A 17,645-nucleotide genomic window follows, 5' to 3' on the forward strand; every position below is an offset into this window, starting at 1 on the left:
TGAAAAAGTTTAAGATGGAGAGAGACAGAGAATAAAAAGCATAATTGTAAAAATTGAGGCTTAATGGTAGGGCATCCAAACAACTAGAGGACAATCATTATTAAAAGTCTTTTTTTATTGATTTTATGTGATTCAATAAAATTGGGCAAACTGTATCAACTCCTGGATCTGTTAAATATTTGAAAACATTAGCTTAATGAAAATATAAAATGCATAAATAAAAGTCTACATGCTACATTTGCCAAGTCATCATTGTAAGCATTCTGGGAAGAATGCTAGATAAGGCGTATAGTTATTTTATAACTTTGTAATCTCCCTTTAGTGGAACACAAAAGGGGGGCACAACTCTACCCCATGCCCTATTATGTTATGAAATGTCAATGGAGGATCCCTGCTATTTTTTGAGTTGTTGGATAAGTATTAATTTTTTCTCATTGCAGGTCCTATCTAAGGCAGCTGAGGCTCAGCCTGTAATTTTAACTTAATGAAAACAAGTACACTATGCATGGGGTTGGAGTTACATGAATGCCTTTGCTTCTGATTAAGTACAGAGTACCCTGTTCATAAAAGGACGGGAAGAAATATGCTTTGCTTAGCATGGCTGATTTTAACAATTTCTTACTGTTTACTGATAATGATTACATCTTGCCCGAAGAAGGGGCCTGAGTTGCCTTGAAAGTTTGCATACTGTAATCTTTTTTTTTTTAGTTAGCCAATGACGGGTGTCATTTTGCTTGACTTCTCACTACATTCATAATGGCAAAATGGTACAACATCCTAGTAGTACTGATAATAGAACAAAAGAAAAAAGTTTCACATTTGTTACTTTAATTAGTAATACATAACATACTTCCTCTGACATGAAACGCTTATACAACAAACTGAATGTGAATTTTCCTTTACCATTTTTATTAACATTGTATTCCATTTAGTCCAAACATAACCTTTATTCTTCTTCACAATTTAACTGAATTTCTAAAATACAGAGACAGTATTAAATTATGCTACATGGGGAAAAAAGAGCAAACAACTTGGACAAAATGTATATAAACAGACGATGTTTACATGTGCAAAAAAAAGAGAATAAACAAACACAAAATTAAACACAATAAAAATCTACTGTACAATGAACCAACAATAATCATAATTTCACCATAACCTGCACAATACTTTTAATGCAAATTTTAATCAATTTGATTTTATAAAAGCAAATTAGGTAAATGTTGGTTAATCTTTTTTTATTACAATGAGATGTAAGCAGCCGCTTTAGATTTTTTTTTTAAACCAGAAGGTGTTTAAAAAGGCACTTTTTAACTAGTTAAGCTGCCAGTCTCCTTCTAGGTTTACAAAATTATATTCATTAAGTATATTTGTAAATGCATACAACACTCTGAGCTTGCCAAATATAAAAGCAATTTGAATGAACTTAAATTAGGTGATATATGGCACTGCAATGGGTATTACAGCTGCTTCACAGATCCATAGACCTGGGTTTGAATCTTGGCCTTGTCTCTGTCCTTGTAGAGTTTTAACGTTCTTCCTATATTTTTCTAATTTGGATTGTGACAGAATTGCACTCCAGCCAGAGTTATTTCTGGTTTTATTAAAGATGCCATCAGGTTAGTCTTCAGCTGTGATCCTGTACTGCAAATGTTTTTAGGCTTGTAAAATAGGTGGATTGAAGAATAAATTGAAATGATTTGATTCTGTATGTGATTTAGCGGTCACAAGTTCAAAGAAGACATAAATGAAAGTCAACAGGATCAGGATATAAAGGATGAAGGAAAGTGAGACAGGTTGACAGACTCTACAAAATAAGCAACCAATTATGCAGTAGCTGTGTAGTGGCTGTTTGCTCAGTTGACACTTTGAAAGGTTCATTCATAAAAAAAAAAACCAAAAGTGACATGACATGAAAAAACAGGTTATTACTTTAGCAGCAAATACTAGAATATATTGCCCACAAAAGGAAATAATTGTAAAGTTTTTTATTTATATACATTTATTAAAGATCCAAAGGAAATGAAAAAATGCTCATAATCCATAGGATTTTAAATTTACTGTCATGTGAAGTAAAAGTAAAAAATATACAAACATGGTTTATCACAAATAGATAGTTCTGGTTATTTAAATTGTATTGTTATTAAAAATTTTAAAACTATTGTTAGTAACCACTGTCATCATCTTCAAACAACCATTTTGACAATAATGTGTGATTCACATATAGAGAAATATATGACAAAATCTCTTAAAAATCCCCTATATTTTGAGGCCATGAAGAAAAAAACAACGCTAACACCTAAATAACATTTGGAAACGTTTAATAAAAAAATTAAAAATGTGTTGCAATAACACAGAGAATTTATTCTTCACATTCATGACATGTTGTGCATTTATCAACCCTTCAATATGAATTCATAAATTTTATCCTCAGGGACAATCAAGTAATTAATACATTAGTCTTACTTTATTTAATAATATGGCTAATTGTCATACTGTGTGAAGCTCATCACGTTCTTCTTGATTGGCTTTTCTGTATTTTTCTTCTAAATGCAATTTTTCCAAATCTGTACAAAAAAGACTAGGATCATTGCTTCGCTGAACATGATCGTAGCAGCTGAAATCAGCAACATATTTTCCACTTGGGGAGTTATAAACTACTGGCAAAAACTCATAGCCCCAGAGTATCTCCTCTGGGATATATGAGGTTCGACTCTGGCATGTTGCACTGGTGGATTCTACAGTGGCATTTAAAATCACAACCAATTCAAAGTCCTTCTCATGAAGATTAGCAGCAGTGAGGTCCTTTAATGGACTCCACTCATCAATAACATGGTAGAAAGTTAACGGCAGAATGAGGAAAGGACTATCTGATGCAGAGTCTACCTGGAAGCGTACATTGGTCTGGTTGAGAAGGATCTTTTCCCCTTCTTTCGTTTCATATGTGTGGAGCATTTTCCCACTGAGCTGGCACTGGATTAACAGGCTCTTTCTCATGTTGGCCACTCGGATCATGAGGCAAAGCTTGCCATCATGTTTTGTGACAATTGCATTATTGCTAAATTTAATGGTCTCTGCCCTTTTTTTTGGTCTTGCCAGCTTGGCCAGAAATGTTCCAGTGATAAAAATTTCAGCTAAAGTGGTGATGACCAACTGAGCCACTAGTATGATAATGGCAAAGGAACATTCTTCTGTAATAAAACGAAAACCATATCCAATAGTAGTCTGTGATTCAAGAGAAAAAAGGAAAGCCCCCGTCAAGGAGTCCACATTCATGACACAAGGGGTATGGTTGGAACTGGGCACATCCAAATCTCCGTGAAAGCGTGCAATGAGGTAAAACACGACTCCAAAGAAAAACCAGGTCATCACAAATGTTGCTGAGAACAAGGTTAACTTATAACGCCATTTCATGTCTATTACTGTTGTCCAAAGATCATGGAGATACAACATGGCCAGGCCATCAACATGATCAATTTTGACATTGCTGCGCCCATCTTTCGAAACCACTCGCCGTTTCCTTGAAGAGCACTGTGTGGAAAGGTTTGAAACAAGTGGGTCCATAGACATAATAGCTTGACTAGCTTCCATCTCCCATCAAACAACCTGAAGCAGTGACAGAAAAAGAATAATCACACATCTAACACCTTTTATATTCCTACTGCACTTAATATAATTCAGTACATTCTCTTATTCTTAATCTGTCCTTAATGAGTTTTTTCAGTTATGAAAAGTTTAACTATAATTAACTACTATATAAAACAAAATTACAATACTGCATAGCTTAACAGGTACTGTATGCAACAAAATGTAAACCATTTTGCACAAAAACTAAAACAACAATGCTACTTGGAATATTTACTGCAAATCATAATACCTGAACATTTTATTGCACTTTTCATATGGATCAAAATGAGACAAAATGGGGAAAATCTAAAATGCACTTTAAGTTAATGAACAAGAAAGGATAAATGAATGAGTAATGTTGTTTTTACATTCCCCAACACTCACTCTCATCTCCTGCATTAAAGACTAGACTTCATTTCCTGATAACTGAGAGTGGACAATTTAGGACATATGGCTCAATTAGATTACATTAGATTAGATTAAATAAACTTTATTAATCCCAAGAGTAAATTTAGAGGCATACAACAGTAAAAACATAGAAAATGAAGACACAGACTCAGAGGACTAATAATACAATTGATAAATAGATAAGTAAATATAGTAAATAAATACAAACATAAATAAATATTTAGCAGAAATGCAAAATGAATACGAGCAAATTAAGAGAGTATAAATAGAGTCTGGGATGTTGTGAGGAAGCATTGAAATGCCTGATAGATAGCAGGCTACCTGCTAAACATTTACAAGTCGCTATAACTGTTTCACTATAGTAGAAAACATTAATCTGAATGTACTTTGTTCACAATTTTGAAAATATTAAGCAGTTCAGAAGGTGACCACACCTCAATTCAAACCAAGTTTGTAAGAAAGTGATGCTAATCTCAGGGCCACTGTCTCTAAGATTACAGTTGCTGTTTAGTCAGCATCATGCTGAGTTAAATAAAGTGAGCAATTTGATGTTGTTGAACACTGCCATTTAATTTAATTTAATCATCTGCAACTTAATCAACTACACCTCCTCATTTATTAAAAAAGCCTGTACCTCCAGATGTGGCTGCAACTTCATGCTAGCCTTCCTTTCTGTTCAAGTAATGAATAAGAAGGCACTATTAAAACGAACCAGCATAGGGTAGCTTCTTAACCAAACTGCAGTGAGTGAGAAGGTGAGCTACATCACTAGCTAACTCTGAACTCTTTGTCTCTAGATTTAGCTTAAAGAAGTTAGTTTCGTCCATTGTCAGAGATGGACATTTCAGACAGTGCTCCAAAAGCAGCTGTGCCGTAATCTTTCTTCTGTTTTGTTTAATTATTAGAGGTATTCTGCATTTTTGTTATCCTGGTGAGGTTTCTGATCACTGCACAGAAGATAATACATTGAACTCTGAAGATCTTGAATATGCTAATAATTAAGTTGGAGGAATATGAAGGAAATTAAAGAAAGAAGTAGTGCAAGAAATATCAGTGAAATATAAAATAAAATCAAAGGAATGAAGCAAGAATGTATAAAGATCTGAACCAAATTTTTTGTGTGTCAGCTATTTACATTGCAGCAATCTATAAGATAACTGCTTCCAGGGGTACGTGTGGGTTTGTTTGATCTTAGCCTCATTTGGGAAGGCTAAACTAGGGAGGGATTGGGAGGAGAATGGAAGAAGCTTTGTTATTTAGAGATTTTCCTGGTTTTACTCGTTTTACTGTTTTTACTTGTTTTCCTGGTTCCAAGGCCCAGAAGGAGCAGATATTTTTTGGTAATAACAGTCATACTTTGAAAAAAGTCAGTCTCTCAATAAAAGATGAGATAGTAATTATACAAAAGAATAACTTGAATGATAAGGATCAGTCTGAGCTGAAAAGAGACTGGTTTATTCAGGTTTTTCAATCCAGTTATGTCAACAAAAGTGGGAATTTTTTTCTTAAATTAAGTTCATTTGTACCCACTGACAAAGTATTTGACTATAAGACACACTATATCATGGTGGTGGTGAATGTACATGAATTTAAATTGACACTGTTAAACTTTTCAAACTTTAATAAGAACAAAACTGAGGTCCTGATGTTTGGGCCAAGTGGTATCAGTGGTGTTTTTATTTTGTCCTGACTTTACTACTGTAATGCACTTTATTTTGGCATCAGCCAGGCTTCTATCTCATTTTTACAGTTAGTCCAAAATGCTGCAGCTCATCTTTTAATGGGAACACACAAGCTAGAGCACATTTTTCCTGTGCTGGCCTCCTTCAACTGGCTCCCCATTCATTTTAGGATTGATTTTAATATTTTACTGTTTACTTATAAAGTACTAAATGGCCTAGCTCCCTCTTACTTCTCCATGCTTTTACAATTATATATTCCATCAATGTCACTCAGGTCTACTGAACAGTTGCTTCTGGTGGTCTCTAAAACAAGACTAAAGTGTAGAATAGATCATGCCTTTGCAGTTGTAACCCCCACACTCTGGAATGGGTTACCACTTCATGTTAGGCTGGTCCCATTTTTAAATCACTTCTTTAGTTTTATTGTCTTATTGCTTATTGTTTTTTGTACTGTATTCCTATCCTTGGTTGTACAGCATTTTGGTCAGCTATTGTTGTTTTTAAATGTGCTATACAAATAAATTTGATATTAATATTGGTAAATGTATACTGTATGCATTATGACTGAAGGAAAACCATGACAATATGCATTGAATATATGATAAAGAATTAATGGCAAAGGCAACTGCATTAATTCCTAACACTAACACCACCACTACCACTGCTACTACAACTATGACTACTACTACTAATGGTTGGAGAGTTTAACTGTCCTTCTCTAGATAGGTCACACCCGAATTGAACTACAATATCTAAAACTGAAGACCGTAACCTGTTAGTCCCATCGAAGTTTTTACTCATCTTTGAGACAATATTCTGTCTTCTTGCCAGCACATCTCAGCTATTCACAAACTGTCTCATTTTTATGAACAATAGCTTACTACTCTTTTAATCCTTCAAATATGACATTATTGTCATTTCTAACCATATCAATATTATTATGGAGCAGAAATCATTATGCCCTAATACAGCTCACCTTGGGTGACTTATTCCATTAATATTAGCAGATTTATAAAATTAATTTCTACACAGTCTAATATTGGGAATGCATTAATTAAACACAATGCATTTATAATAATTAATCTCATGTAGCACATTAAAAAGATCCAAACAAAAGGGCCTCAGTGATATCCAGGATTTCTGTAGTTGTGATTGAATTTAAACTTTTAGATACAAAAGAAACAAAACCACTTATGTACGAGTCATTACAAGCATGTGGAAAAGATCATTAAGTCTATACCATAACAGATATACAAAAATTGAATTATACTGTAGAGATTAATAATGCAGCTGGAACTAAAATCAGGAGCACAAAAATACCCAACTAATTTAAAGAATATTGTAAGGCTTTATATACCAGAGTGTAAGGGAGGTTAGGCCCAAGGTAGTAAATTCTTTAATAAAACATAACCACCATACTTTAACACACTTTGCACAGTAGAGACAGACAAACCAGTGAGGCTATGTTATAGTCATGATGCTATAAACTTACTGCAAAGGAGGAAGACCTACAATACTACTCAGTGGAACTTTATAAAAGGTTAGTATAGTACTATTAATGTTAATAATATTTAGGGAAATTAGCAATCTGATTACATCCATAGATTCCGCCAAACACTTTAGCTGAAGGAATAAAGAAGGCGTAAAATGTGGTTATCTATAGACCATAGACTATATGGTGCAAATTTTGGTTTATTTCAAATATATGAGCTTGGATTAAATGACCTTACTGTAGTCCACAAACTTTGGTTTTGTTTTAATAATATAAATTGATTTTTTCAAATTAGAATGTGGAACCAGACTGGAACATCCATTACCACTAATACTTTTTTTGCTATTTTTGTTGAAATCTTCAGGTTTTGTCAAAGTTATAGGGGGATCATAAATGAATTACTATGAAGCATCTCTTTACGCTAATGATATGTTGCTGTACTGTCCATTTATACTAAATTGGCTGCACTCATTTCATAAGGCTTCTGGGTTCAAAATTAATTTAAGTAAGAACATTCTCTGTTGCACACAACACTAAACTAGAAAAATTTTCGCTGATTGTGTTAGTACAGTTTAAAAACTTAGGAATAACTTTTTACACCAAAACAGTTAACAAACAGTTACAAATGCATCTACATTAAAACTTTTGTGGTCTGCCACAGAAAGAAGATGTTACTCAAAATCCTCTCTGTATGTTGACTCTGCAATCCAGTCCATGCTAATTAACATCAGTTTACCAGAAACCCCGAGGTCCACAGCTCACTTAAGATATGACAACACTATAAGAAAGGGATTCTCATACCAGGTGCCCCTATGTATGATAATCTTATACTGTATTATATACTTTTTAACCTTTTTAGTTTATGAAATGCCTGTAGAGATTCAGACGATCTGTATGCCTCCTTTCAGCTTAAGAGAAATTTTATTGGAATACAGTTTGTCTGGTTTTGTTTTAGACTAGATTGTGTATTGTTTGTTTTCTAAATAAACAAATACATAAAAATAAATAAATGTATGAGTCAGAAACACAGTAGATTCTATATTATTATAATCAGATACCATGTTTATTACACACATTTACAGGATATGCATCTCCCACAACCCTGACCTGGAATCAGAAAGTTCAAAATTGAATAAATGAGGGGATCTGATATTTTATACATTTTTTGCCTCTCTGCATTCTTTATCCGATATGCATCTACCACACAACCAAATAAAAAGATACATATTTTTTTGACAGGTTATATTAATCAAGACTTTTTAAATTTGTGAGATGCAGCTTTCAAAGAGCTTACTTCATATAAAAGTCAATTTGAATAATATTCAGGTCTGTAACATTGTGATTTATCGATTTTTCTGAAAAATGTTGATCAAATTTTCACAATATAAATAACAGGATTTTCTAATTATGAGATCAAAACACAACAGCAATGTTATGATCTGTTAAACCTGTTTTCTGGATATAACATGCCACCTGACTTTCTTGTACATTAAAGTCAATAACTGATTTTTGAAACTTCAAATATGAGCATTTTAGTCATTACAAATACTTTACTCAGGATTCTTAACAGTTTATTATTGACAATGTGAAGTCTAAACTAGATAAATTATACATGATGCAAAATAAAATATATACACTTGTATAAGTTATGTAGTGTGTTCAAAAAGTTTAACATTGAACAAATTTATTTTGCATTAGCACATTCTTTTAAAGTTTGTCATCAAATGGATGAAGCTGGCCATGATAACAAAGAAGAGAGAAGAAATGCCCTTTTAAAATATGCTTTCAATTATCAACCACAAACGCAACAACACGGAAACCTTTTCAAATGTACAGTAAGTAACTGAAAGATTGATATGATGACTAATGATGTTTAAGGGTTCCAAATAAAATTGGAATAAAAATAAAAGGCTGAATTAAAACGATAAGAAGTAAAGAATTATAATTTATTTTTTTTATTTGAAATGAGCTTAATGAGCTGTGCAAAATAGGAAATACTGCAACTCACATGCAGGTATAAAGTCTAGCCACCTGATGAAAGCTGGCTTTAAGTAAAACGTTGATAGTTATTAACTTAAATCAAACCAGCTGTGTATTGCATAATAAGGTTAACATTTTTTAAAATTATTCCTTGATTATAATAAAAACCGATGTTGCATTCATTATAAAACACAACATTAAATCCTTTTCATATCTGTGGAAACAGTTTGGGGAAATGAAAGGCATTTGAAAAGGGACAAATGATCTCATTTGATTCACATAAAAATAAACTGCTGACCAAAAGGTCATCAGAGCTGATCACCAATTTTTCTGTAGTTTATGAAGAGTAAGCAACATTGCCAAATAGTAGAAAATTTTACTAGTGTTCCATGACCAGAATTAAAGCGTAAAGCATATTGATAATAAAATACTTTATAATGCGCTACTTAGGAATATTTCTACTTAAATTAATTTCAGTTAAACACTTTAATAAGTGACATAGCCTTAACAGATAGCCAGATGGCCATATTTTATATATTGCCTTCCTGATCTGCTTTACAACACACAGCTATGCAACAACCCATAAAACATGTATTGAATGCAAAGCAGGGACCAGTCTTAGGTAGGGAACTTACAGAAACACTGTACATCTGGAAATTGTATTCTTTACCAATTTTCAGTTGTTATTATATTATATTACATATTCATAGCTATACATGTCGGACATAAAGTTTCATATCAAACAGGTAACAAAAACAAAACCAAACATTGTTAGAAACAGACCGTACCCTCCATTCAAATTTTAACAAATTAAGCCCAAATTGGAACAGTTAAGACGATCCTGTGCAATTTTAAACAGGCCTTTTTTTAAATGTTTGGTTTTAAAAATAACTTACTTTCCTCCTCTTTGCTATCTGCCAAAATCTTGAGTATGTAGCTTTACAGCAGCAGGTCCTGTCTTGTGATGGGAATGTTAAATAGTTATTGGAACTTTCAATCTATGGTTTAATCATTTCTTCTGACATTTTATTCATGACCATTCAGGGAAGGTGCTTAAAAGCAAGGTGAAAGGAGGGGCTGGGCAAACTAAATGACAAAGTGAAACAGGAGGAATGTGGAAAATACAAGGCTGGTAGGTCTGCTTTTGTTATGACAACTGATGTGTGTTTTACAGGTTGAACACCAGATCGGGTTTCATTATTTAGCAAGCATTTTTTGCCAAAGTGACAATAAAACCCAATTCATTTATGAAAGATAGATGAACATTTTACTGCAAAGTGTCCACCGGATACCCAGATTAAGTGACATAAAGATCACACTAAGCTCACTTCATTTGTATAGCCTTAGTCCATTCTAAGCTGAAAACATAGCATGGTATTTATTATGTGTGTAATTACAGGCCAGACAGAATACAAAATGTGACAAAAGCAAATCAATGTACAACCCACCCATCCATCCATCCATTATCCAACCCCCTGAATCCAAACACAGGGTCACGGGGGTCTGCTGGAGCCAATCCCAGCCAACACAGGGCACAAGGCAGGAACCAATCCCGGGCAGGGTGCCAACCTACTGCAGGACACACACAAACACACCCACACACCAAGCACACACTAGGGCCAATTTAGAATCGCAATTCCGCTTAACCAGAATGTCTTTGGACTGTGGGAGGAAACCGGAGTGCCCGGAGGAAACCCACGCAGACACGGGCAGAACATGCAAACTCCACGCAGGGAGGACCCGGGAAGCGAACCCAGGTCCCCAGGTCTCAATGTACAACCCTCCATTTTTAATCTCTTCATGGTCCCATTTTTGCACTGTAGGTTAACAAAGTCAGTAATTATATATGTAATCTCTATTTTACTATGAGATAACCCCTGTGTCTTTCCATTATTGTGTTATTCTGTCACTTATACTAACTTTTGCGTATGTATGATCATTTTTACTTACTGGTTGAGAAGGACAAAATATTTTATAATTTTAGCATCTGAAACAATAATTGTATTCACTTTGTCTCTCTGCTTGCAACACAATAACACCCAAATGGAATAAGCAAAACAGACATAATATTATGCATAAATTTTATTTAATTCATTATCAAGAAAGCACCAAAGTCTGATCCACAACCAACTGATGGGAATGACCTCACCTACAATAATACATATTTAGAAAGAGTAATATGCAGCAGAACAACAATAGGAAATCCTGCCACAATCAACATACTGTATCCTTCTCTTTTCTCATCAGCATTGATGCTTCTTTACTAATCATTAATATCAGCTGTTGACTTCTATGAGTGACCTTTAGTGCTTTAGTGACTACTGTTGAGTCAGTTAGGTCCAACACAAGCTAAAATGTATATATACTTCAGTAATTGGATTTTGTAATTTGTTTTGCACTACACTAGAAAATAAAACATTTTAATTAACAAGGTGCCTAACCAATCTTTTTACTTGTTTTCAATAAAGTACACATTATTTCAATTTACTTCTCCAAAGTACAAAATACAAACATTCATTACAAAAGAAAGCAGAAGTTTCACTTTTATCTTTTCCCTATTCTATTATAACCTATCATCTCTTGATTTTATTTTATCAAATACAGTAAGCATTGTGCCAGTACTTGTTCTTACAAGAGTGATTTAAAAAATATCTTCTCTATATCATTCCAGTGTCAAAATAAAACTGATGAAATCTGCTAATTTTAATAATTTAAAAAGAAAAAGCAAAAGAGACAATTGAAAAGGAAATCCAGGACTGCATCCATCTTAAGGCAAATATCCTATTTATAAAACATACTTAATATGACTCAGGGTCAGGGGGGCTTAAATTCCATCAGTGAAGTTGAAATCAACACTAGAAAAAGCACCAGGTTGTCATAGGCCACACTTGTGTACACACCCCACAGTGGTCCAATTTAGAGAATACATTTTAAGTATCCTGCAAGTTTTTGAGATATGACAGAGAATTAACCCAGAATTAAAAACATTTTACATACATGGGGAGAAAGTGAAGATGTTAATCAGGTCTGGATTTGAAGGTGAGGTTCTGAAGCTATGAGAGCAGAACAAACTGCAACAACCATGAGAACCAGCATAAACCCAAGATTTAGTTTAAACTCAAACAATCCTTTGTTATCATAATTTACGTGATATTTGGCTCAGGAATCTCTATCATCATGTTAATTTAACAAGATTTTTTGCTTATTACTGTAAATGTTGCAAGGTTTCTTTACATCTCTAATGCTGTATTATATATTTGTAGAAATATTTGTTTTTATCCATTCTTTAATGATGAATGATACATGATGGGAGAATGTACAAATTTCACACTTATAAATATAATAAATACTATTCAATCAAATAATCAACAAAACTAGTCTTGACTGGACCATACAACAGACTGTACACTGCAATGACAATAGTACCACTACTACTACTATTATAATCAAATAAATTCAATTTAACTAGTCAATTTAGAGGGTGGCACGGTGATAGTGCTACTGCCTCGCAGTAAGGAGACCTGGCTTCGCTTCCCGGGTCCTCCCTGCATGGAGTTTGCATGTTCTCCCTGTGTCTGTGTGGGTTTCCTCCGGGTGCTCCGGTTTCCTCCCACAGTCCAAAAACATGCACGTTAGGTGCATTGACGATCCTAAATTGTCCCTAGTGTGTGCTTGGTGTGTGTGTGCCTTGCCCGGAGATTTGTTCCTGCCTTGTGCCCTGTGTTGGCTGGGATTGGCTAAAAGCAGACCCCCATGAACCCTGTGTTAGAATATAGCAGGTTGGATAATGACTGCCTCACTGACTAGATAATTTAGAAATAAAAACGAATATAGGGTACCTACCATGGTCCAAAAGGTGCTGTAATATTTCTAAGAAGGTAATTTAACCTATATATTCAACTTCTTTTCCCATCTTATCAAATACATGTTTGAAATAACTCTACGGTCCTTTTAGTGCACACTCAAACATACATCTACACTCAATCAAAATGGATGCACATAGAGTCACCAATTAATGAAATATGTTTGTTTCTGAAACGTGGAAGGAAACTTGAGTACTATCATATAAAAAAATAGTCAAATATGAAGATACTGCAGATAATAAAGAAATGAATATGAATAACTAATTATAAAATTTTTCTCTGTCTAATATTAGACTCTTCATTGTTAACTATGCTTAAATTCAAGTGTTTACTTTTTTTCTGTACAGCTTTTGTATAAGCCAAACACTTTTAGCACCATTGTCATTCGTGCCTATTGATTGTAGATCGGATTATTATTAAAGCCTTGATTAATGTAGTGAGGGAGTTGCCTCACATTCTGAGAAGGATCAGCTCAGGTGTGTTTCCAAAACATTTAAAATATATAAACATTAAACTGAGTTTCATAGAACTGCAAAACCCTCACTTTCAGGTTTTATATACTATAATTAACAAGAAGTCGAAACTCAACAAGGATTTTCATGACAGTCAAAAAATAACCAGTGATTAATAGTATTTGAAGACCAGCTTTCCTTCATAGCTGAATTAAGGAAACATTCAAAAGGATTCAAATTGTCACAATGATTTTCACAAAGAAAACAGTATGAATGGGGATTTCAGCAGCTAAAGAACTGGTAGATTACAAAGTAAGTCAAAGTATTAACCAGTATAAAGGAGATTTCACTAGGATGCACACATTAAAATCAAGCCTGTTGTTGCTGTCTTGTATTATGTAAATAAAAAACAACCTTTATTTGACTGATTTTAGTTATGTGCTTTATAAAGTTTCCTCACCTTGACGGAGTATTCTGTGTAATATGCTATGTAAAAAAGCACTAATTTATTTTATTTTTTGTAGAAAAGCAAACCAAATGATACCAAGAGAGATTGATACATGGTTTTCAGCAGATAAACACTTAATATACTTTTTTTAAACAACACCACAAACCAAACCTGGTTGATGACATGATTCTACTTTTTTTTTCTTAAAGGGTGAAAGGCTACATGAGTTTTAAATTTTATATTGATAACATCTGTAAAATAAGTAAGTGACAGATTTTTTGCATACTTAACCCTCATAAGAAGAATGAAAACAATAATTGTGCTGATTTTTGTTCTTTTTCCAGCTTCTTAAGCCGTTTCAATTTTTTTCTTTTTTCTAGACATTATTGAATGTGGTGTTTGGCAACAATTTCTTATTCTTTTTCCATATTTATCTGTATACGTTTGTAGAACAATATTTCCAAACTGCATTCACATTTGAAGATGTAGTGCAACATTTTAAAAAAAGGCACTGGAAATAAAACTATAACCCGTAATATCTTGGTTCAGCCTGGTCCAAGATGATTAAAGATGATCACAAACTTCAGAAAATAAATACCAAATATAGATATATATGAGTTAATTCATTGAAGGTAATATTAGGCAATACTATTAAAATTTTCAGATATACCTAATCCAATTTATGGTTATAGGGGTCCATACTCTATTCCAGCAAAAGACGTTTCAAGATAGTAACCACCTGTCCATTGCAGAACACACCTGTGTACACATCCAGACTCAAAATACCATGGGAATAATTTAATTGAAAAATATATATAAAATAAAAACAGGAATCTAGATTGTGAAACAATACTTGGATGTCAAAAATATGAAGTAGCAAATGATGACAATAATTAATTTTTCCATCCAATTTTTGAAACTTCTTTTTATACAATGAGCTACAGAATATCCAGGCAGTATTTGCTGTTAGGGGGTATTTTCCTCTGAACTGGAGGCCAACCTATTGCAGGCTACATTCACACACAAACTTTTCCTCAACCATGATGGCAAATCAGAGTTTGAGAGCAATCCAGTTATAATGAAAGTAGATCATCCATCTAGATACATGGAAATCATACCAACTCCATGAAAACTTTGATCAGCCTGGAAGTTGAACCATAGTCCCTGAAGGTCTGAAGGCTGTAATGCAAGACATTGCACCACAATAACAGCCACAACAATAAAACCGATATATTAAGTAGTGTCACAAAAAAAAGTGTTTTGAAGCTTTATTTTATGCCCAAAGTAGTCATCTCCTTAAGCCATGGCCTTACAAAAAGTCCCTTTCTCACACTTATTAAATAACAAACTGAAGAATTAACCCTTGCAGCCTAACAATAAAACAGTGTCTTTTAAAAGCAGGCTCTTACCCTTTTCACAATGTAGTGTCCTGATAAGAGTTAGAAGCCAGCCCACACCAAACAAAGCCACCTCAAACTGAACAAGAGCCGTTTTTAAGAACTGTGAAAAAGTAAATCAAAGTACCTAGGGGCACCAACTAATAAACCGCAAAGGCAAGCAGATGATGAATAGACAAGAATCAAGTTAATGCTTTTCTAGGAAAGGTTTTACTAACTATAGGAGTTACTGAAACTGTAAACCAATACTTTGTCAACTAACTTAAGAAAAACATTCACCTTTGTGGACCTTTAACAGCTTAAAGTGAATGCTTCAACTGTTATACTTTAACACTACATCGTGCTCTGCTTGCAAATGGCTCATTTATTACTTTCAAGGGCACAAGAGGCAATACTCTTTCCTTACAAGAGATTAAGTACTGTACCTGGAGTTCCAAGCAATAAACTATGTGACTACAGAGGTTTTCTTGTTAGTTCAGTAAGTCATTGCTGTTGACTTTAACACTTTGTTTCAGGACTGTGTATTTCCCATGTTTTATTGCAAATGCCCTTTGTGAGTATTTGTTGAGCAGAGTTAGACATACACTGCAATGAAGTATGTAGTGCAAAGGTAAACATTGTCCTAATAGCCTGCAATTTAAATTCCATTTGGATTCTAATATTATGCTTTGCTTTGTGAAATGTGAGACAGTATTCATTGTGAATGGTGATGTAACAGAACCGATCTACAATTTGTTGTCACCAATTCTGTACTTCAGCCACCGCAACTGGTCAAGAAGTCAAGTCAGGAGTTTAAATTTTATATAAGCAATATCTACATGAATTAGCATATAATTACATAATAAATTTGAAATTCTAAAGAGAGGTTAAGGGTTGGTTAAAGGAGTGATGCAGAGTTCACTGATGTGCAAAAAGTTTCAAAAAGTTAAAAAATCTGGCTTTAGTTGGTTTAATTTTTTTCAGACAGTTTCCCTTTAAATGGCCTTATTACTTTTAGCTGAACTTTAACTGGTTTATATCAATAGAAGAGAAGAGATATTTTGAACCTCGAGAGCAGTGATAGCCCAGCATTTCATACTATATGGTAAATCTGGAAATTAATGACATAATGCTTTTGAGAATACACAACAGAATTTGAAAACTACCATATCAATCCTTAAAACGAAGAACTATACCAGCTAGGTTCTTTTTTTCGTAGACTACTCCAATATATTTTAAGAATTGAACAGAATTTTTTTCCATACTGCAGGAGCAAACTTTTTTTGGAGAACACTAGGATAATACCTGTTTCCGATTGAGATGGGTGAAAAATGGTCAATGCACTGATGTTGTTTGCTTAAAATAAGCAATTTTTATTTTTCAAAACTGGTATTCAATTACTTCAGTGATTTTATCTATAAATATACATGTTTAATCAGTCTAGTTTTAGGATCCTCTTTTTGCATTACAGGAGTATACTGTAAGTGGCCTGTCCTGCAAGGAAGCAATCAAACTTGGTTGGGATTTTAGTTTGTGATTTGTGAGGCAAATTGTAGTAGACAATACTCCTAATATTTACATCATTTGGATGTTGAAGAAAACTGGAGTTACCCATACAAAACAGAAGCAGACACAAAGGAAATGTGTGGACCCCACGCAGACAGTGACAAGGCCTGAAATTTTACTCAGGTCCTTGAAGCAGTGAGGTAGCAGGATTAACACTATGCAAAAATTTCACTCTGTATTCATCTATCTTCCAAACCAGCTTACTCCAATATAGAGTCTATTCCAGCAGAAAAAGGGCAGGAGGCAAGAACAAATTCTGGACTGCACAGAAATCTATTGTAACGTAGATTCAGACAAAAATCTAAACAACCTACTGTAAAATGCAAGCAAATGCAAGAAAAACAATAATTCACACAACATGTGTCTTCCAGCTAGTTTATAATATGGTTTGAGTGCTTTCTATAGTTGCTTTAGCATACAATATCCAAATTGTGATTAATAACCGTAAGGATAGGTAACCATGGATGTGCCAACTGTGTGGCAACTGCCTCTGTATAAAAGGACAACCATCCACTTTCAGCATACTACAAAACATGTGCAATGATTGTATATAATATCTTTTAAACATGAAATAATATAATTAAAAATGAGATAGTCTTTTTAAAGAAAGAAAATATGAATATTTTAATCAATGTGAGTGAAGAAAGTATTTTGTTTTATGAAACTGGTATCAAGCAACACATCAATCAATAAATCAATGGTGGGGATTGTGAGGGATTCTGGGAAAGTTTGAAGCAAGTCATGCAGTCAA

General features: G+C 33.7%; 1 protein-coding gene across 2 annotated transcripts in view; it reads right to left on the reverse strand.

Moving 5' to 3' along the window:
* Window positions 1–1,973: 1,973 nt before the first annotated feature.
* The window catches only part of kcnj15 (potassium inwardly rectifying channel subfamily J member 15), a 72,915-nt gene continuing 57,243 nt past the window's right edge, over window positions 1,974–17,645 (reverse strand). Inside the window, exons 1-2 of one of the 2 annotated variants that reach the window (XM_028800211.2) lie at window positions 10,086–10,253; window positions 1,974–3,606 (exon numbers count right to left, since the gene is read on the reverse strand). In XM_028800211.2, coding sequence (XP_028656044.1) covers window positions 2,491–3,591 — 1,101 coding nt within the window. In that variant the 5' untranslated portion in view covers window positions 3,592–3,606; window positions 10,086–10,253 and the 3' untranslated portion in view covers window positions 1,974–2,490. Of the gene's footprint in view, window positions 3,607–10,085; window positions 10,254–17,645 lie in introns of those variants that run through there. The other variant, XM_028800212.2, reaches the window with a different exon arrangement.

Source organism: Erpetoichthys calabaricus, chromosome 4 (assembly GCF_900747795.2).
Source record: "Erpetoichthys calabaricus chromosome 4, fErpCal1.3, whole genome shotgun sequence".
Lineage (NCBI taxonomy): Eukaryota > Metazoa > Chordata > Cladistia > Polypteriformes > Polypteridae > Erpetoichthys > Erpetoichthys calabaricus.